General features: G+C 54.6%; 7 protein-coding genes across 7 annotated transcripts; 3 read left to right on the top strand and 4 right to left on the bottom strand.

The window, feature by feature from the left end:
- Positions 1-48: 48 nt before the first annotated feature.
- HPODL_04059 (uncharacterized protein) lies at positions 49-927 on the bottom strand (the record flags this gene model as incomplete). The annotated part of the gene is made up of 1 exon (XM_014078840.1): positions 49-927. One exon carries the CDS (start codon positions 925-927, stop codon positions 49-51), a length of 879 nt encoding a protein of 292 aa, XP_013934315.1.
- Positions 928-1,744: 817 nt separating this feature from the next.
- On the top strand, positions 1,745-4,212 carry HPODL_04058 (Regulatory protein SWI4; the record flags this gene model as incomplete). The annotated part of the gene is made up of 2 exons (XM_014078839.1): positions 1,745-1,777; positions 1,822-4,212. 2 exons carry the CDS (start codon positions 1,745-1,747, stop codon positions 4,210-4,212), a joined length of 2,424 nt encoding a protein of 807 aa, XP_013934314.1.
- Positions 4,213-4,272: 60 nt separating this feature from the next.
- HPODL_04057 (GCN1 Positive regulator of the Gcn2p kinase activity forms a complex with Gcn20p) lies at positions 4,273-12,213 on the bottom strand (the record flags this gene model as incomplete). The annotated part of the gene is made up of 1 exon (XM_014078838.1): positions 4,273-12,213. The coding sequence occupies one exon, from the start codon at positions 12,211-12,213 to the stop codon at positions 4,273-4,275; it is 7,941 nt and encodes a 2,646-aa protein (XP_013934313.1).
- A 448-nt stretch (positions 12,214-12,661) lies between these two features.
- Positions 12,662-15,340, top strand: HPODL_04056 (Protein ROG3; the record flags this gene model as incomplete). The annotated part of the gene is made up of 1 exon (XM_014078837.1): positions 12,662-15,340. The coding sequence occupies one exon, from the start codon at positions 12,662-12,664 to the stop codon at positions 15,338-15,340; it is 2,679 nt and encodes an 892-aa protein (XP_013934312.1).
- An 889-nt stretch (positions 15,341-16,229) lies between these two features.
- HPODL_04055 (uncharacterized protein) lies at positions 16,230-17,087 on the top strand (the record flags this gene model as incomplete). Its single annotated transcript, XM_014078836.1, has 1 exon — positions 16,230-17,087. The coding sequence occupies one exon, from the start codon at positions 16,230-16,232 to the stop codon at positions 17,085-17,087; it is 858 nt and encodes a 285-aa protein (XP_013934311.1).
- A 122-nt stretch (positions 17,088-17,209) lies between these two features.
- Positions 17,210-19,555, bottom strand: HPODL_04054 (Ubiquitin-specific protease UBP14; the record flags this gene model as incomplete). Its single annotated transcript, XM_014078835.1, has 1 exon — positions 17,210-19,555. The coding sequence occupies one exon, from the start codon at positions 19,553-19,555 to the stop codon at positions 17,210-17,212; it is 2,346 nt and encodes a 781-aa protein (XP_013934310.1).
- A 78-nt stretch (positions 19,556-19,633) lies between these two features.
- On the bottom strand, positions 19,634-20,908 carry HPODL_04053 (uncharacterized protein; the record flags this gene model as incomplete). The annotated part of the gene is made up of 1 exon (XM_014078834.1): positions 19,634-20,908. The coding sequence occupies one exon, from the start codon at positions 20,906-20,908 to the stop codon at positions 19,634-19,636; it is 1,275 nt and encodes a 424-aa protein (XP_013934309.1).
- Positions 20,909-20,950: the final 42 nt, after the last annotated feature.

The raw sequence follows: 20,950 nt of genomic DNA, 5'->3' as shown, positions 1-20,950 counted from the left end.
GTGACATAATCATGAGTTTATGCTATTTAACTGTAAACGTATAATTGCCTAGCCAATTAGTCTCTTGCTGATCCGGCCAAATATAACCAACGAGATGAACAGGAAAGACCCGTTCCATAGGAGATCGGCCAGGATATCTGGGTCGCTAAACACGCTCAGCAGGTTTTGCTGGAACGTGAAGTAGGTGTAAACGGCGATCGTTCCCAAAGAAACGATAAATGAGGACAACAGGCCGCCGATAGACGAGTCCATCACGATCCACAGCAGTGCGCAAATGCCCAGGAAGACAAGCGATGCCTCGAGCTTCGACTCCCATTCCACCTTTCTCAGTCCGTACGAGAACCCTATGAGTGCGACAGTGAACCTGACAAGCGCAGCCGTTTCTGGGAACGACCGTTTCTTGCCGTTCCAAGTGAAAACGAGTTCAGAAAGCGGTCTGATGGAGCCAAACAGCAGGCCCATTAGGGAATTGTTGAGTATTTCCATTTGGACAGGGCTTAAAGGCAGGTTGGCGTTGTCTCTGACTAGGTAAATTAAACGAAAATCGGCAAGATTGGGGAGGGCCGGATTTAGTTTGTACAGCTGTTCGATCAGCTTGATGAAAAGGTTGCCGAGTACACACAGAACCAGGCTCTTGCCAATGATCCCGGTAAACAGGCCGATCGCCGATTTTCGCTGGGTTGAGCGAGGTGGCGCATGAGAAGCGTCGTCTGGACTCCTCTTGCGAATGTTCTCTTTTAGGTTCTCGTAAATATCGTTTGCATTTTCTGCATCTTGGGCATCTATCAGGTTTTCGCGGCCGCCGTAGATCGAGTACAGCTGGGGCGTGGTCAGTGTGAGGACGGAGGAGTTTCTAGACATGAGGGAGCCCGAATTCAGCGGCCCTGTCTTACTCTCCGGCTCGTCGTTCCCTGAGGTTTGGGTCATTACGCAAACGGCTGGCAGAAGGATCGAACAAAAGGGTTTCTGAAACTCAAGATTAAGAGTTCGGATATGCGGCTTGTCAAGAAAATCGATCAAATCATCAATTTTGGCCTCCGGTATTTATTTCTGTTCTGGCTGATGTGATAATCGCTGAGGTAATATCGGCTCGGGATGGGCTTGCATGGAAACGAGGGGGGAACTGGCGCAAATCCAGCCCAATTGCTGACCGGCATCCAACTTCTGCCCCGCTTCCAGACCCACTTTAACTCCCCTTGAATATCACATGGGCTTGAGTCCGCCAACGACCTGATCAATGCGACCCCGCTACATGACTCCAGTCGCGCCGTGGGACATCCGTGCACCGGGCCCGAAATTTTTTGGGTTATAACATACGCGTAAGGCCTTGTGGCGTTCCCTGTGTGGGGGAGACGAAAAGATTTGCAGGCATGCGAAAAGCCAAGACCGTTCAGTGTACATGTTCCCAGGAGAGGATGGGCAACTTCTGCGGACGCGTGCACGTGCCGAAGATCAGGTGACACCACGCGAAGTCGCCAAACGTGCAACTAATTTTCCCAATGCGGCAGGCGTCGTGCGGGCCTTCCAAAAAAAAAAGTAGCCAAATTGGATCAGACTGAAAAGTGTTTTTTAGGTGGACAAGCTCTTCTCCTAGCACGAACTTGACACAAACCTAAGGTACCTTACCGCCTTCCGAATTGCACAGCACATAGCCCCCTCACAAAAACCAGTTTTATCTTTGCTTTTTCCAGATCGCTAGCTGAACACACCACTACAGGGGATAGATAATTGTCTGCATACCGCAATGGCAGATTTGTACATTGCGACGTACTCACAGGTAAGTAAACTGAGGCGGCCATTGGCATTTACTAATCTCGTCAGGTTGATGTTATTGAGAGCACGGTGAATGGCATTCCGCTGATGCGCCGGTGCGAGGACGACTGGGTGAACGCTACCCAGATCCTCAAGATTGCGGGGTTTGGCAAGGCGCAGAGAACGAGGCTGCTGGAGAAAGAGGTGCACCAGTTCAAGCACCAGAAGATCCAGGGCGGATATGGCCGATTCCAGGGCACCTGGGTGCCTTTGGACTTTGCAAGAGAATTGGCTCAAACACACAAGATTCCTACCGAAAACTCCAAAGTGCTGTATTACGACAGGGAGAAGGACGCGCCGCTGGAAAAGCGCACCAAGACAAAGCCGTCGGCCGTGCAGGGGGCCGGCACAGAGGCAAGAAAGCGCAAGAGCAAGGTCGACGGTGATTCCGGGCACAAGCCCAACAAGAAGGTGTCTGCGTTCTCGCAGACGCACGCACCGCCGACGTTTGGTAGCGTGCACACGTACCACGCGCAATCTCAGGCTGTGCCGCCGATGGTGCCGATGAACACTTCGCAGTACGCCTTTTCTGCGGCGCAGCACCAGTATTCGATGAAAATGCCCGCCTATTACGCCGCGCCGGCGTACCCCGGCATGTCGCAGCTGCCACAGCAGCAGGTGATGATGCAGCAGCCGCAGATGCACCGGTTCTCCCATAACTACAACAATTTCGGGTCGCTGTCGACGACAGACGGATCGCAGGACGAGCTGCGGCTGAACAGGACGAGTTCAGACACGTCCACGTCGAGCGGGTTCGAGTCTGAGTTGAAACATCCGGGCGAGCTCGCCATGGACTCGTTTGCGCACCACCAGTACAACTTGGGCACGCCATCGGCGTCCAATATTCTGTCGGAGCACCACGAACTCGAAAACGAGGAGTTCGACTACTACACGGAGAAGCTGCTGAGTTTCTTTGGCAACGACGACGAGCCGATCCCAGACTTTATTCTCAACCCGCCGCGCGACTTCGACATCAACAAGGCCATCGACGACGAGGGACACACGCCGCTGCACTGGGCATCTGCGCTGGCGTCGCACCCGGTGATTCAGGTGCTGATCGAGAAGAACGCGAACCCGCTCATTCTCAATGGCTCGGGAATGAACAGTCTGTCGAAGCTGATCCACTTCACCAACTCATACGATTTGAAGAACTTTGGAATCATTTTGCAACTGCTGCGACAGTGTCTGATTGTGCCCGACGCACAGGGCCGCACGCCGTTGCACTACATCATGGAGCTGACGGCCAACCCCAACAAAATCAACTGTCTGAGCTATTATTTCGACGAGATTGTGCGGTTCATCGAGTTCCAACAGAGCGAGGCCGAGCGGCTGTCGGCGGGCAATAAGGCCGACAGAGACCTGCTGAAAATCCTGATAAACCATCGCGACAAGAACGGCGACGCGGCTCTGCGGCTCGCCGTCAAGGCCGGCGAGCCCCAGTTCATAGCCAAGCTGATCAAGCTGGGCGCCGACGTGGACGAGGTCGGGCTGCACAACATCCCGCCCGCGGTCGTGCAGGAGCTGCGGCTGGACCGCTCCGAGAGCGCGGAGCCGGCCAAGTTCCGCACGCCAACGCGGTTTGCGGCCGAGGACGACAACAAGGAGAACGTTTTTGAGGACAACAGCACAATTACAAACAGCAGCGTTGCGGGCAAGGACGACGCCGCGCAGCTGCTCAAGCTCGAGACGCCGCGGTCGCCCGGCTCGCGGGCAAGCGACCTGGTGGCCGCCGACTCGTTTTTCGACAGTTTGCGGCTGTTTGAGAGCAGGCTCGCGTCGCTGATGCAGAATCTAAACGAGAGCGTCAGGGAAGAGCTGGGTACCAAGGAGGAGGAGCTGGCTCACAATCTCGAGACGATCCGGCAGATGGAGAGCGAGGTGCAGCAGCTGGGCGCCAAGACGGACAAACTGATGGAACAGCTGCTGCGGGACGCGGACGAAGACGACCGCCGCGTGCTGGAAAATGCGGCGTTCGAGCCGCACACCGTGCACAGTCTCCTGGACAAGTACGAACAACAATTGCACGAGAAACACGAGCAGCTGGTCAACATGTACGAGCGGTCGCAGGCTCTGGAGCTGGCGAAGCTGGTGCACCAGGAAGAGACGCAGATCAGCGGCGCTGCGGAACAGGGCACGACAGCGAAACGCGTCGAGCTGGCCGTGCAGCTGACCTCGCTGCAGATCGAGCGGCGCAGTCTGATCGGGTCGATCACGGCGTCGCTTAGCGGCTTGTCTGACTCCGACGACGGTAACGCGGCCGCGCTCGAGGAGCGCCGCATGCAGGCCAAGCTGTACCTGTACCGCAAGCTGATTGCCAGCATCTGCAACCTGCCGTTCGAGGAGATCGACCAGGACCTGCTGACCGGTATTGAGACACGGCTATTGGAGGCAAAGACATAACTACGAACATTAGGCATAATAAACAGGACGTTGAAACTATATCTGTAGATAATCCATCCCTCACTCTTTTTGCAACTCCACACCGCCAACGGCCCAGATTTCGCGCTCGTCCTCGAACTGGTCCGAGAACATGGCCTCTTTGTCGCCGCCGGCTGCCAGGCGTTCTCTCTCGACGCTCGCGAGCCGGAACCCGACTCGCTTGGTGTACTCTGTAATTGACCGCAGCTGCAGCGTCTGCCCGCTTGCGGTCTGCAGCGTCGGTGTCGCATTCTTGGCTTGCGCCCATTCGTTGAAAAGCTCCATATTCTCGTCCTCCACGAGCTGGAACACCGCCAAAAAGGCCTTTTCCGCCGCCAATTTGATCGGGATCAGCGGGTCCCGCACACACAGAAACACGCACGGCGCAATAACGTCCACATATGGCCGTATACACCGATCGTACTTGAACCGGCACACCGTACGCACCACCACGAGCGCGAGCCGTCTGGTGTCTCTCGAAGTCGACGGCGGCGAGTTCATGCTGACGCAGAGCTGGCGAATGAGGGCGCCGAATGCCGTCTCGTCTTCGTCTGCGAGTTCGTAGTCGTCGGGTAATTGCAGCATCAGCTTGCCGCACGCCAGCACGGCGTTGTCCGACACGTCTGCGAGCGGCGACGCGCACGCATCGGCGACAAAACCGCACACGTCGGCAAACAGCCCCGTGGCAAATATCTGCGCGGGAGCGTCTTTGAGGAACGCGTTGACCGTGAGCACGGCAAACCGCGCGGCCTCCTCGTCGCGCAAGTCGATATCCAGCACTTTGGCACGCAGCATCCGCACGGCCTCGTCGGGCAACATCGTTGACGAGAGCGCGCCGATCAGCTTCGCATACGCCACGGCGGTGTCGCCGCCAGCGTGCTCGCCCACCATCTCGTTCTCCACGAGCGCCAGTACGCCCGATTTCGACGCGTCGCTCATCTTGCTGCCCGCACGCAGCACCACCTCCAGTAAAGCACGCAACATGGCCGTCTTGACGCCGCGATTTTCTGCGCCAACGGCGTTTTTCGCGCCTGCCACCAGCTCGGCCACCAGCGGGTCCACGCGCGGCTGGTACTCGATCAGCGTGCCCAGTGCACGCGCTGCCCGCGCCCGCAGCAGCTCGTTCGACGTGTCGCTCAACGACTTGACAAACGTGCGCTGCAGCTGCGGGATGAATGGCCTCAGGAACTGCGGGATCTTGGCAAACAGCTTGGTGAGCGCCAGCAAAATTGCGCTCTTCACCTCGCCGCCGAACCGCTCGCCAATCACTCTGATCAGCGGGCCCACAATCACCGTGACAAATGGCCGCAGCGAGTCGGCCGGCGTGCGGTCCACAACGCCGGCAATGCCTTCCGCGGCCAGCTCGCGCTGCTGCGCGTTGCCGTACATGAGGCCGTTCAAAAAGATCGGCAGCACGCAGTTGGGGCCCTTTGGTAGCCCGAAAACGTACAATTCGTGCTCGGGCAACAGCGAGAGCGTGCGGTGTGCGGTGGCCACAAGCCGCTCGAGCGTCTCGCGCGGCTGCCGTTTCACCAGCGCCGTCAGCGCCTCCAGACTGTGTGTGGCGACGTCGCGGTCCGCGTCGTCGAGCGCCAGGATCAGCTGCGTCACCAGGTCGTCGACGTACACGGAGTAGTCGACGGCGACGCTGTCGAAGAACTGCGGCAGCACGCGGTAGATCACGTGCGTCTTGCGCTGGTCCTCGTGGCGCATGAGAGCAAGCACCTGCTGGAATAGCGGGTGGCATCCGTCGTCGGTCGTCACGGACAGCAGCGTCTTCAGCAGCGCGCCAAGCAGCTCGTCTGTGTTGCCCGTGCCGGCAATCACCGCGTCGACGAGCGCCGCCACCACCGTCGACAGCTTTCTGTGCAGCGCCGGACCGGCCACCTGCGCCAGTGCTCCAATTGCGCGCGCCTTGACCGGCGGCGTCAGCAGCGATGGGATCAGGATCGGGAACAGCACGTCGGCCTTCGTAACCATGATCTCCTGCAGCGCCGCAAGCGCATTTTCCGAGGCCTCTGTGTCCAGCAGCTCCAGCAGCTGCGGAATGATTTCGTCGACGGCGACGCTGCCAACGGCTTCCTGGAGCACGTCGAACGCCTGTGCAGCAGCTTCGCGCACGCCAGGGTCCGCGTCGACAAGCGTCTCGCGCACGATCTTGAACAGAGGCGTCTTGTACTCCAAGACGGTCGCCGGCGCCGACGACTGGATCAGCTCGCGCACAGCGATGCAGATGCCCTGTTTGGCGTCGGCGTCGGACGCAAATAGCGACGCGTCGAGCGTCGGCAGCAGCTGCGCGAGCGCATTGCCACCCACACGCTTGACCATGTCGCCGAGCGTGGTGGCGGCGATGTTGCGCTGGTTCTCGTCTGCCGACGCGAGCCGACGCACAATCGTCTGTGTGAGCGTTGGCAGAATCTCCTTGACCGTGCGTGGCGTGTTGGCCACGAGCGCTTTCCAGATATTGACCGCAGCGATCCGCACAGGCCCCGAGTTGTCGGAACGGCACATAAACAGCGCAGCCAGCACGCGGTCGCGTCTCTCGGCACCCAGAACCTCGTTGAACGCCCGGTTCACGTTCACAGACAGCACAGTAAGGTCCTCCGACAGCTCCTGCTTGCCGCTGATGCCACTGATCTTGAACAGCAGGTCTCCCGTGAGTTCGACGCTCGAGAGCCGGATGCGTGCGTTTGCGTCCGAAAGACCGCGTTCCAACTCCGGCAGCAGCAGGTCGACGGCCTTGTTGGCGTAGTTGTTGACAATCAGACGTCCAGCGCGCAGGGCAGTGTCGCGAATGCCTTCGTCGTTGTCAGCCAGGCCGGCCAAAATGGGAGCAATGGTGCGCGATAGGTACGGCGCAAACTGCGCGCCAAAACAAACGGGCAGAAACAGCAGCAGCGGCATGAACCCAGCACGCACGTGCTGTTTCGGCGACGTGCAACCAGCCAGAATCGTCGGCAGCAGCTCGTCGAGCTTGCCCAGACCGATGCCGCACGTGACCTCGGCCAAGGCCTGCGCGGAGCCCATCTTGTCGCCGGCCCGGGTCTCGTCGCGCAGCGTGGCCAGCAGCCGCGGAATCAGGTCCGGGAACCGCTCCTCGCCGAGCTTCTCGACGAGCGAGCCCAGCGCGCGCGCGGCCACGGCACGTGTCTGCGGCACGGGGTCGACCATCGCGTCCTCGAGCTCGGCAACAAGTTCGGCAAGATACGGCACCAGGTCCTTCGAGTCGACCAGGATCGCCATGTTGCCCACGATCTGGCACGCCTTGCGTTTCGTGGTGGCTGAGCGGTCGCGCATTCCGCGATGGATCACGTGGATGATCAGCGCGAGCGACGGGCCGTCGATGTAGTGCACGAATTGTGTCCTGATCAGAGCGTCGAGCGCCTCAGTGGTGTACTGTGTCGGGTCGCCGATCGCCTTGAGCAGCACCGGCACGAGTTCCTGGATTTCTGGGTTACGGATCACCTCGCCGAACCGCTTGAGTGCCTGATCTGCCGCCTTGCGCACCTCCTTGTGAGTGTCGTTCAGAACACCGACGATTTGCGGGACGATCGTCGGCAGATTGGCCGCCAGCTGCGTAGGGTCCAAATATGCCATCGAGCCCAACAGCTCGACAGAGCCTTTCTTGGTACGCCATGCGTGGTCGTCCAGATTGCCTGTGACGAGCGGAATCAGCTTCTTGATGCCGTAACTCGTGGTATTTTTCATGATCATGCGCGCGGCGTAGTCGGTCGCCTCTCGAACCTCTGGCGACGGGTCGCCCAGGCTGCGCAGCACGATCGGCAGGATCTCAATCACGTACGGCTCGAATAGCGCGCCCAGCGACTGTGACAGCGTCTCGAACGCAAACGACACGCCCTCGCGCTTGTGCGGATTTTTCTTGTCGTCTGCGGCATCGACCAAGTTTCTGATGACATCGTTTTCTGCCAGGGACTTCAATCCGGCACCCTTTACAAGCCCGGCAATGCCGTACGCGGCACCACGACGCTGCGCCAGCGACGCCCCGTCAAACAGCTTGCCAAAGAGCTCGTCAAAATAGCCTGACAGCTTGGCTCGCGTGGCAGAAACCAGCGGCGCAATGCACTCGGCCACGGCAAACTGCACGTCCTCCGACGGCGTGTCCAGCGCACGCAGCAGCCGCGACACGATCTCGATCACCCGCGGGTCCTTGGCGTCCAAGTGCCGCGCCAGGTGGCCGTACAAAATAATAATGCTTTCCTTGATACGGTCCTGCGTGGCTGTGCCTTCGTCTTTCGCCGCGAGCCCGGCCTCAAAAATCGGGATCAGCGGCTCCAGCAGCGCAGCGCCGTGCGCGTCGATGATGCGCATCCCGGCGTCCTGCATCTCCTGCCGCACAACAGCGTTCTTGTCGCCCAGAGCACGCTCGTCTATAAGAAAACGGAACACCTGCTCCACTTTGCGCGTGTCGGTGAATTGCGGCGCCAGATACTTCAGCGCCAGCGCCACGCCGCTGCGCTCCTCCCATGCGTCCTTCGTCTCCGAAGAGGACTTTATTGGCAGCCCAAACTCGTCCAGCTGCGGCGCAGGCGGCTTCTCTTTGGTGCGGTACAGGTCTAGCAGAGTAGAAAGGGTCTCGGAGAACAAATCGTCGCCGTCCTCTACGACAGCATCAGCAACGGCCTGCGCCAACGCCCTGGCCACACTGAGCCGGATGCCCGCGTCCGGATTGCCCAAAAACGGCACCAGCTGCGCAGCAGACTGTCTATCCACGCTGAATCCGCTCTCGTCCCAGATGGTCCTTGCAATCGTGCTATTGACCGTCTCGTTGTCAAAAACGGCAATCCATAGCTCCGGAATAAACCCAAACCCAGTCAGATCAAACTCCTCGTCCAACGCTTCCAAGACACACGTCCGCACAAACACCACTGGCGAGATCACGTGACCAACGATCAGGCGCAGGTCGTCCTCGGCGATGTTGACCGACACGTTCTGCGCGAGCGCGTTGAAACAGTCCTTGGCTATTTTCGATTTCGATGGCACGGTCATGAGCGAGAATAAGTCGCGCAGGATCGCCGTGCGCGGGATCTCCGGGTTCTGGAACACCTCCGAATGGCACGACACCAGTTCCAGTGCCAGTGCCAGCTGCTCTTCCTCCGGGTCCTCGTCCTGGAACTCGCTGTTGACAATGATTTTGCTGCGTTTGTTTTTCAAAAGGTGCTTTTTTCCGTTGTCGATTATTTTGGACAGCAGTGGCAGGACGTACATGAGAGCCAGCGCGTCGAACGGCGTCTTATCTGCCGCCATTTTGAGACTGAACAGTTGCGACGAAATCAGCTCTGTGAGCGGCGGCGACGTGTAGCGCGGCGGCACGGCAATGTTCATCAACCTCAGAGTGCTTGCGCCGATCCACTCGAACGTCGATGAGCCAGTCAGCCCGCTGGACGGCAGCGCAGCCGGCAGGGTGAGGAAGCACGTGACCGCCAGCTCCTCGACGAGCCGCAAGGCGTTTGGCGAGTGCAGCACGCCAACGACGCCCGCGACGGCTATTGGGAACCACACTTGGCGGCCGTTGTCGACGGTGGCAGCCTCTGCGGCGAGCGCAGTCACGATATTCAGCGCGCGACACAGCCGGCGGTACGGCGTGTCGATTGCTGCTCTGATCTCTCTTTCGCGCTGGATCTGCGCGTTGACGGCCTCCTGCTCGTCTCTGGTGAGTTTTCTAGCACCGCTGCTTTTTTTGGCCGCCACCTGCTGCCGCACAGACGCCTCCCATTGTAGCGTCTCGTAGTCCTTAGAGTTCTTGCTGACCTGGGGCTTTTTCTGGCCCTTTTCCAACACGTCCACCACCGGCACGCCATCCTCGCCGTGCCAGATGGCCAGCTTCGTGTCGTCAATGTCGGGAACGCGCGAGACGTCCAAGTCGGCTTCCAGCAGCCGGCCCAGCTGCGGCACCACGCTGCTGCTGTCGACGAACGCGATGGCAGCAAGGGCGCGCACTATCGCGTCGTACATGCCGCTGGCACGAATTTCGGCCGACGCGTTGTCAAGCTGCTCCATGAGCGTGCTCACAATGCCAATGCTCTGAGATATTAAGGTAGCAGGGTCGATTTTTGCACGCAAACACACTCCCGGCCAGCCCAATCTCACGTTTGCCAATTCGCCGTGGTACATCACCGGCAGCAGCGCCAATAGGTGCGTTTCCAGGATTTTTCTGTTGCCGTCGCTGGTGATTTTCATAATGACTGGAGATAATTTTCGGAGATCGAGGTTTTGGTCAGCCAGGCCAGACCGTTCTTTGGAAAGCAGGTCGCGGATTGCCGCAATCACAGAGCCGGCAACAAACTCTTGGTTGGTACGGCAGCTGTTTGACAGCAGCTCCAGCCCCAGCCGTCTGACAGGACCAATTATAGCTGTAGAGGTCAGAACGTACAGCCACGAGTAGCCAAACTCGACCAGTGGCTCAGAAAGCTGGTCGGCCAACGCATCCAGGGCTCGCACAAACCATTCTTGCTCCTCTTCAGTCGCCAACTTGCCGTAGACTTTGAAGTTGGTGATAATAGCCGGTTTTTCGGTATCGTGGAGCGTCCTGGGCAATAAATCAAATTTTCCTAGATGGTGAAGGACTACCACCGCAGCATAGCCGCCGGCAATGAGTCTATTGGCAATGCTCGGCAATGGCGCAGAAATACACTCGTCGAGCAAAGACTCCAGCGACGGAATCATCGCGTCGGTCACCAAAGCCCGGTTTTTCTGCACCTGGCTTCCAAGAGCAACAGTCCATGCTTTCCTCTGTTTTTTGTCCACGAGTCCCGTTTTAAGAGCATCCAGGACTTTATCCGAGACGGCACAAGCAAACAGTGCGTCCAAAAACAATTTGAGCACCTGTTCATTCGACTCTTTTTTAATCAACGGGAGCAGCACACCCTCTATTTTGGCACTGGTATTTTCCGTTTGCGGAACCGTCTGTAAAATAGAAGCACACAGCAGTTTCTGGTCCACAGCGCTGGTGGTCGAGCTCTTCAACAGCTTGCACACCTCGTCAAGCAGTTGGTCCACCCCGACCGACTTGCTTTTTGCAAATATTATCTTGAAACACTCGCATCCGCCCTGTCTCACGAGCGCATTAGAAGACTTTAGTGAAGACACAAGCTGCGTCAGAAACTTGCTTTTAGCCACGCTTTCCGCCAAGTCGACGGTGGCAGCGCTGAAAACTCGCGGACAAACAATATAAAATGTCTGCTCAGAGTTCCGCAGAGCAGCCTTTTCCAGACCAGGAAGCACGTGTTCCTCGAGTTCAGACTGCGTCAGCAAGCCAACAAACCTGCCAAACGAGTCTAGAGCGTATCCATCAAGCGAAACCTTGGTGGCAAGGATATCTTTGCAAAAGTGTATAATGATTTGATTTTTAATGGAGTCGTCGAGCTGTGTGTCTATGGCTGCCAATTGGCCGAAAAATGCTAAAATGCCGTTTGCAGAGAGCCCCTGCTTGCTTATACTCGCAACAAAGTCTTGTATTTGCGAGCGATCTAGAGATCGGACGATCTCGGCCAGAGCCTTGAGTGCTTCCCTAACGAGCCTGTCAGACCGCTGTTTCTTGTGATGTTCCGCAGTAGCTATGCCGTCAACGAGCTTGATCGCGTTGGGGAGCAGACACTCGATTAAAACAGAGCTGGCTGGTTTCTGGGCAGAGAAAAAGACACACCAGTTCAGCAATACCACCAGGTCAGCTACAGCCAGAGGCTTGCCAGATAACTGTCCAATGAATTTTTCGAAAAGACCTAAAATTACGGCCCTATCCTGCTCGAGCAGTCTTGCAAAAACGTCCTGTACCTGCTTGGCAAAAAGCTTGTCGTTGGGGAAGTTATTGTATAGTCTCAGCAGAGAAATAAACGTCCTGCTCAATTGGGCCTCGTCTAGACGGTTGTCCAGAACCGCGTATATCTGCCTGACCGCCGCACGGCGGGAATTCAGTGACGATAATCTCAGCTGCTGCAGCTGGGAATCCAAATCGCCTGCTTGCATGTCGGGAGATCTAGAAATTGTAGTGAAAATTTGAAAAATTTAAAGTAGTGCAGAGAATTACCAGACGGAAGGGGCTTACGTAAGCAAACAGGGAGAGGCAGAGGCGTTGCCCCTGGAACGTGTAACGGCTGTGGGAGCACGGCTGGCGGAGACAAGCTCAGCGGAGTCTTCGGTTGCGGCCAGGAACCAGCCAGACTCCAGATCTTCGACCACGACGGCTGGTAATTTTCTGGTCCCCTGCTGTCAGCCTGCCTCATTGCTGTCACAGGTGAATGCATAAAAGTTTTTCCGCACCTATATATTGTACAAATCGTTTATTTCAGTACTCCTTCGAGTGGATGCCCAAATCCCAGCTGTCATAGTCCAAACGTTCTAGAAAATCTCGCTACACACGCAGAATACCGCACATTTTTCTGCCTTTGCTTGCATACATTATCTGACCTCGATCATGGGAAAACATCAAAAGAAGGGGCCCAAACCAACTCCACTGTTTGATATCCGGCTGCGATCCACAGACAAAGACGTGGTTGTGCTGAAGGGCTCAGAGGACGACGCGCCGTCTGTTCTGCTTTCGGGCGTGATTGCTCTCTCTGTAGTGGAGCCAATCACCATCAAAAGAATGCAGCTCAAGCTTTGGGCCAGTCTCAAGTTCAATTGGGAGGAGAAATACCAGTCGGCCAAGTCCACGTACACGCGGCCGTACAGGTACCAGAAGGTTCTTTTTGAGTTTGACTGGGACCCGCTAAATTTGCAGGAGTTTCTGAGCAACAACAACCGGCCGCTCAGCTCCTCTTACTCAGGCTTTGCCTCTGACGGCAACATGATCAGTTCCGGCTCTGGTTTTGCCACCGGCACGCTGACACGGTCCACCAACTCGTCGTCGAGTTCCCTGAAAATGATGGCTCACACGTCCAAGTCGTCGTCCAACCTGAACAAGAATAAATCGCTCACAAACCTCAGTTCTCTGTCTTTTACGTCGAGCAACAAGAACGAGCCGGTGGTGTTGCAACAGGGAAACTACGAGTTCCCGTTCCAGACGATTCTGGACGGCTCGATCCCGGAATCCGTCGAGGGCCTGCCCGGCTGCTCCGTCGTGTACAGATTACAGTCGACGATCGAAAGACACCGGTTCAGTGCCCCGATCATCACGAGAAAACACATCCATGTCGTGAGGACGCTCACCACGGACGCGCCCGAGCTCACCGAAACCGTCGCTGTGGAAAACACGTGGCCGCAGAAGGTCGACTACTCGATTAGCGTTCCTGCGCGCGCCATAGCAATTGGGTCCACCTGTCCCATTGACATGACGATGGTGCCGTTGGCGAAGGGTTTACAACTGGGCTCTATCAAAATCAGCCTCAACGAGAATTTCAGTTTCTCCACCACATACTCCAGCCACGTTGGCGAGCGCACGGTGCTAAATAAAACGATCCCGAAAATAGTGACCGACCAGAACGGAAAAAATGTCTGGACAGAGGCTGAGATGGACGAGAACGGGGTGTTTTTCAGAAACGAGGAGATGTCGCTGGCGCAGGATAAATGGGAGATCAGGTCCTCCGTGAACATCCCGTCGTCGCTCGCCCAGGTGACTCAGGACTGCATGATCTCGCACTACGTGAGAGTGATCCACAAACTGCGGTTTGTCGTCTCGCTGATCAACACGGATGGCCATGTGTCTGAGCTCCGGGCCACGCTGCCCATCACGCTTTTCATCAGCCCGTTCGTCCCGATAAAGGCCAAGAACCTGCCCGATCTCGACGACGACCTGGCCTCCGCCAACGTCGAAGACGCGACGATCCGCTACAAGGGCGACGAGCTCATGTTTGGCAGCGACGGCCTCGGCCTGCTCAGCTCCACGGCGTCCACGCCGGGCTCTAGCTTCCTCTCTGCGTCGGCGCCCGCGCCGGCTTACAACTTCAACGCCCAGGAGCTGATGGCGCCGCCAAACTACGAAAACCACGTTTACGACAGACTCTGGAGCGGCGTGAACTCGCCGGCAGACACACCAGAGTTCTCTCAGCCGTCCACACCAAGAGGCCAGGCTGATCCCGCCAGCCAGGCTGTCCAGGCCAGCTCGGACCCCTCGCCCGACTCCAACCAACTCAGCGAGTTTAACATGACGGCCACGGAGGGCGGGTTCAGCAACCAGCTGCTTGCCAGTCTCAACAGAGTGCACTCGTCGCAGCAGCCTGCGACACGCGGAAGAGCCGTGTTCAACCTGACTGACGAAGGCACTGACTATTTCTCGTACAACTCGCCAACCGAACACACAGACACCACAATTGCCGGGCCAGCGTTTTCTGGCGGCGCGGCCCAGCCGGCGCCCGAGACTCCCGGCATTGCCATCAACAACCAGCGCGTGACACCGGGCATTTTGTCGCCGGTCCAGCATCTTTCTAGAGCAAATTCGTATATTGAGTCTGCTTCGGGTGCGGACGGAGAACATCCCGAGGAAATCAAATGGGACGGCGAGCTGCTATCGCGAGTGCCTTCCTACGAAACGGCCATCAAGTCCGACGTCACGGTGGGCGATCTTACGCCCGCGTATGAGCCTTCCGAAAACGGCTCTTATATCAACCTGGACCAGCTGGACTCGCGCCTAAACGACGTGCACATCTCGCAGGGAAACCACTCGCACCACCATCACTTCCCGATCCATCCAAAGCTGTCCAGAAGCACGACCTCATCGTCGATTCTGCTGAATCTCGGCCGACACAAGGACCACAAGCTGCTGGCGTCGGAGCTGGCAAAAAGCAGGGCCTCGTCCAAAACCCCGTCCCCTAGCCTTTCTAGAAACCACTCCACCGCAAACATATCGACTCCCCGAAGTGCCCATCAACACAGCTCGTCTATGGGCTCTGGTCAGACGTCTCCGCTCCTTTCTACGTCGCCTGGAATTAGCCAGCCAAAAGGCGTCCATCTTCATCTCAGCACGCATGGGGCGCCGGGATCATCCTCCGCAGACCACTCGTCCTCCCAAAACGAGCCCAGCCACACAGCCATGGGCGCCTTGAAACGCCCAGAACTGGTGAAATCCAGGTCTGCGTCAAGCTTCCATCTCAACATGTCCAAAAAGAACGGCTCCTTGTCGAATCTCAGCTTCTTGCACAAAAAGAAGCAAAAGTGATTGATAACCTGATACAGGTTTCCACTTGGATGCAATATTTTCGTGCTACCAGACACAGCTATTTGAAACACCCGGTGCAAGGTTGCCTGGTATTTTTGATATGTTAAAAATTGAATCAAGTGTGGGAAAAAAGGGTCGCTGAAAAAAACATTTGAATTAGTTTCAGCTTCGCCAGTCCTGATCACTAAATACTACATTCACGGGACGTTCGCTTCTTGAGCACAGCGTCATGAGCTATGAAAACTACGTAAGTTGATTTTAAACACGAGTCTACATTATCTCTTTGCCAGCGTCGATATATAAAAAAGGGGCTGAACAAGGATGAGGTCTTCACGACAGAACTAACAGCTTTTCGATCTTGCAACAGTCCCAAAATAAACCTGACTCCGCAGACACCACAGAGTCGAACTTTGGCACCTCCGTGTCGGGCGACGGGGTGCTGAGATCGGAGTCCTTCTCAGGCTCCCAAAACTCTTCCAAGCCAAACAAATTAGAACTTTCCCCTGGTATTGACGCTTCCAAGTCAATGAGGTCTTCAAACTCAGATACTCAATTTGATCTCTACAGGAGCAATCCAATGGAGACGGCCTCACAATCTCCCCACGTTAGGTGGCAGCAGCAGACGTCGTCTGTGTCGAGGGTTCCGAGTTTGAGCGATGCCGCTGGGATCTCAATGCCCCAGGTCTCAAATACCCAAGTCTTGAGCGGACTGGACTCTTCTAGCAAGTATTCAGGGTATTCCTGGGCATCTGCCGCCAACCCTTCCTCTGCCACAAATAATTATAATACCACGGCAGCCAGCAGAGATTTATGGTCCAGCACTGCAGCTACCGTCTCTGCGGGCAAAATGACAGCCAATACCACTGCCTCCTCGTCCCACTTGCCTAAGATGCAAGGCAATTACTATTCAGGCTCAGACTCTCTTTTCAATCCATTGTATGAGACCTCAAACGGAAATATGCCGCTCGCTACATCGACATCAATGTCTAACTCAGATATGGATACATTGGCGATGCAGCTCATGCAATTGAACCTTCCTAAATCGTCGTCCAATCTTCAATCTCTGCAAACTCACAAAGGGGCTACTTATTCTTCGAGCAACGACTTCTATATGTCCTGGCCCACGTATTCCAATCAAACGGCCAATGCTGTCTCAAAAGCGCCTTCAAATAATCAGTCTTCTGCATACATGAATATTCAACAGCAAAGACACATAGACCAGAGAGGCTCTCAGACGCAAAAGTCAGGCTCTCCGGAGTCTGTTGCGGAGATCGAAGATCACAAAATTCAGCTTGAGCTAAAAGATTCTATCATTAAAAAGCTGGAAGAGGAGGTTGCGAGATTGAACACAATTCTGAGGGTTTCCGATAGTGATGATAATAAGAAAACATTTGAAATACCAAAGAATCACGAACAGTTATACACAAAGCTCACAGAAAAGCTCCAAGCTGCCCAAGAGGAGCTGGAGGAAACGAAGCTTAGACTGGAAGTCGTTTTGACTGCTGTTGCATTGAACCCGAACCAGTCGATCACTAAGACTGGGAGGTACGACGAGGAGGAGATCGCGCACAAGATCATTACCAAGATGCAGATGCTGACCGAGGAGAACGAGGAAATGGCCAAGATGCTGAGCTACGGCAAATCAAAGGAGAAGGATATTGAGATTGGACTTTTGAGAAAACAGAATGTAGAGCTGAAGAGCAAGGTTGCCAAGCTAGAAGTCAAATTGAAAGAGCTTAAGAAATAACGTCTTTATTGCATTGTATCGACGAGTTTTTGCTTATACTATACATTGGTTATTAAATAGAGAAATGCTGCCCATGCACAAACTTGCTTGAAGTTCAATGTCACCTTCCATATCGCGCGTGTTCAAAGTTCCGAGTTCTCAAACACGTAGATGTAACCCGTTTTCTCTATTTCCTTGATGCTCTCCTCATTGGCAATAACAACCTTTTCGTCATTAAATAGCACCCAATTCTCCTGACCCTCAATTTGTTTCTTCAGAAAGGCAACATAGTGGCCAGAGTGAATCGTAACTCCCTTGTGACAGATGACACCCCTAAGAATATACTTTGTGCTACGTGCAGCATTGGACTCCATTTGTTTAATTCGCTCCTGTGGCGAACTAGCAACGTCCTGACTGATATCACCATCGTCGTCGGGATTGGCAAAAAGCCACTCAACGGCCTGCTCAATGTTGCCTTTGTTCAACACCAAAGCTTTGTTTGCCAGTTTTGCGTCGAATCCCATGGATGTGAGCGATTCCACCTCCTGCTCCGAAACCTTTGGACCGGGTGCTGGAGCGGGCTCAAAGGCATCGTCGATGTCTGGATCCTCCATGTGTTCAAAAATCCAGTTCATTGCTGTGTCTGCGTCGCTATTTCCTGTGGTGTAAAGAGCTCTCTTGCACCTGTTCTCAGGGAAGCCCATGGCCAACAGAGCGTTCATTGCGTCCTGGTTAAACGAAAACGAGGAGGAAACGTCATCTTCGGGGAGCAGTTCCTCGTCTGTTTGCAGGCCAGTTGATTTGTATTTTGAAAGGTCTATAACCTCCTCAAATTTGATAGGGACGTCTAATTTTATAGGCACCCAATTCTCCAGTTTTATTCTTTGAGGAGACAAAATCAGATACTCGGGAAACGAGGTGAGTCCTTGCTTTTTGGAGGCTGACTGGAGTTTTTGGCATTTTGGACACTCGTACTCAATTGTTTCGGATGTGCCGAGTTCCAAAAGACAGTCTTCCAAACGCACTTCACTATACACCTTCTTCCCGTCATCACCAACACGTAAAACCTTGTCCTGCACAGGCAAACGAATATTGTTGGTAAGCTCCTTGGCGAGCCTCACACCACCACATCCCTGACATTTAATCTTGTTCTCTAAGACAAAATCAAATGCCTGGGTAGGACCGGTTGAAGAGACTCCATTCAATTTCTGATTTTCGATTTTGTCCAATAAATAAAGCAAGAACTCAAACGCATCCTGCTGTTGCATGGTGCAGAACTCCGGATGGCCTTCACCAATCAGTGACTTGAACCCCTGTGGCTTGATCCCACGCTGAAACTTGACCTTCTCAGTCGTCAGCTCATCCGGGACCGAGTATCTGCCTGAGAGCAGCCCGTCTCCTAGTTTGAATAGCTGAGTTTCCAAGTCCGTGGATGGATCACCTGGATTGAGAATCTTTTCCACCGGCATTCCCTCCTCTATATAAAAGGCTGACGAAAAGTCACGAACGGAAAATAGCACCTGCAAGACAGACGAGAGATAACACGAGTTCCCCAAATTCTTGATACCAGTAAGCCCTTTTCCAAACACAGGAGTGAGCACGCCTCCACTCTCGTCAGACATGTTGAAATCCCATTTGATATTCTGCTCAATTTGCAGCTCTGTAAGTGTTTTTTCTGTCTTGACGGTTTGAGAAATGTCGATGCCAAAGGTAGCAAGAAGCCTGACAAGGTCCGGAACTTTGACCTCATCATTGCAAGTGTAGCAATACGAATCCGCAGAGTTTAGTGATAAAGACCCAAGTTTGACCGCAATGTGGTGATCTGGGAACGATTCATGATGCTTCAATGCGTGGGAGTTTCCAGCAACGCCGCCGAATTGAGCCCGACCACACCCGATAGACCCACACGTGACACAAATCCATAGGTTTTCCTTCAATCCACATTGAGCGCACTGGCTCGTATCGAGTTGTGCAAGTGGCTTTTGTTCGATGTCGAAAGCGTGTGGACAGGGGACAATCTCCTGCTCCCAGGCCTTAATTTCCTGCTTTTTATCGCTAGAGGTCGCTTTTAGAATGGCAGCGGCACAATTGGCAATATGGGCGGGAATTCCTTCACTGGGGTAGTCCACAGACTGGTCAATTTCGGCGCAATAGATCTGGGTCCTGGCTTCAAATAGCTCGTCATCTGTTTGCTCTTTGATCTCCAATTTGACCATCTTTAAGGGCTGTTCCGAGTCCCGTTCTGGCTGCTTCTTCGGAGACTTTTTATAGTTTAAATAGATCGAATGGTTGAAGAATTGCGCGTGCTGGCGGGTGTAATCATGTCCGTCTCTCGAAAACGCTTGAAAACAATGCATACAGATATCCAGACCATTCTTGTCGAGCGGCGTCTCAAAGGAGAACATACAGTCGTCCTTGTAAACAGGCGTACTGCTTGATGGAGGACTGATAATGTTCTCTTCTAAAGATTGAAGATACTGAAGTGCCATCTTGGTAATTGGTGTAGAAGGCAAATCGAAACAAAATATTTTATTTCTTACAAAATGCGAAAACTAATCCTGAAAAATTCATGACGACGTAGTAGACAAGTCGCCTAGCTCGCACCACCCGTTGACCGGGAGGCAGTTAATGTATTTGCACCATTTGCAGCTATCCGACGCCTCTGCACCTTTATCTGCAAAGTTCTTCGCTAACAGTGCAAAATACGCTATTGTCAAGGCTAGACAGGCGATTCGAACAAAGATCCAAGTGAAAAAGACAGCTGGCTTGCGCGTCTGCCCGTCTTCCTCGTAAACAAAAGATGGGCTGTCCAAAAGGACAGTCCCCAGCGCGATCCCGATGACAAACCCGCCAATGTGGGCAAAGTTGTCTATCCCTGGCAGTAATCCCAGCACAAATATGACAATCACTTCGACCACGGAACCGATTAGCATCATCACAAAGAGCTTTCTGCTACCACGGCCTTTTAGACGAGGATCGTAGTGATCGATGTTGTTGTTGTAGATGAGAAGAATGAGGTTCATTGCGATACATGCGCCACACAGCGCTCCTGAAGCTCCAGATGAAGCCATTCCAGCAGGCAAAAAATTGGCCCCCAAAATGGAGCCTCCCATGCCCGCAGCGAGGTAGATAAATGCGAATCTGAGTAGTCCAATATAGCGTTCAACCTTAGATCCAAGCGCGACCTGTAGCAGAAGGTTGAAGATGATGTGTATGAATCCGGCATGAATGAAGATGGAGGTGAACAATCTCCACCATTGGCGCGGCGTGCCGTCGGAGAAACCAACGCCCATGCCGCACAGCTCCTCCAGACTGCAGACATCGGTAGACGTGGACGTGGAGTTGGGGCATGGCCACTCTAGCTGCGTGTTATCAGTGTAGCCCGTAATCACTGTCATGCAGGGCAGATATCGGGCTCCCACATTGATTTGCACGTATGATGAGGGTCCGAGCATGGGGTTGAAGTATGGTTTGGTTTGAAAAACGGTTTTCGTGTAAATGCCCATCTTCACCAGCTCGTAGATGAACACGGCTATCTGAATGAGGCTGACGAAGTACGTGAAGTAAGGCCATCCTCGTTCACGGCCTCCAAACAGGGTCTTGTATAGCGCACCATGTTGCCGTGTTTCTGGAATTGCCTTTGTTGTCGAATTGTAAGCAGGCTCCTTGGCCACCTCATTCACGTTGAAGACAGGGGCATATGTTTTGGAAGGAGCGTGGCTGGAATGCCCAGGGTCAGGAACGTTTTTGACTTCTTCAGTGCGATTAACCAGCCGCGAGTAGTTTCTGTCACTGAACGGATCATCCTCATCGTCTGAGACGTCAAACGGCGATCGAACCATTCTAAAGAACAAGTAAGTCACTGAGGCTTAGTTGAATAAAAT

This window comes from Ogataea parapolymorpha, chromosome V, assembly GCF_000187245.1.
Source record: "Ogataea parapolymorpha DL-1 chromosome V, whole genome shotgun sequence".
NCBI lineage: Eukaryota > Fungi > Ascomycota > Pichiomycetes > Pichiales > Pichiaceae > Ogataea > Ogataea parapolymorpha.
Note: the sequence above shows the minus strand (reverse complement) of the source record. Positions and strands in the feature narration are given on the sequence as shown.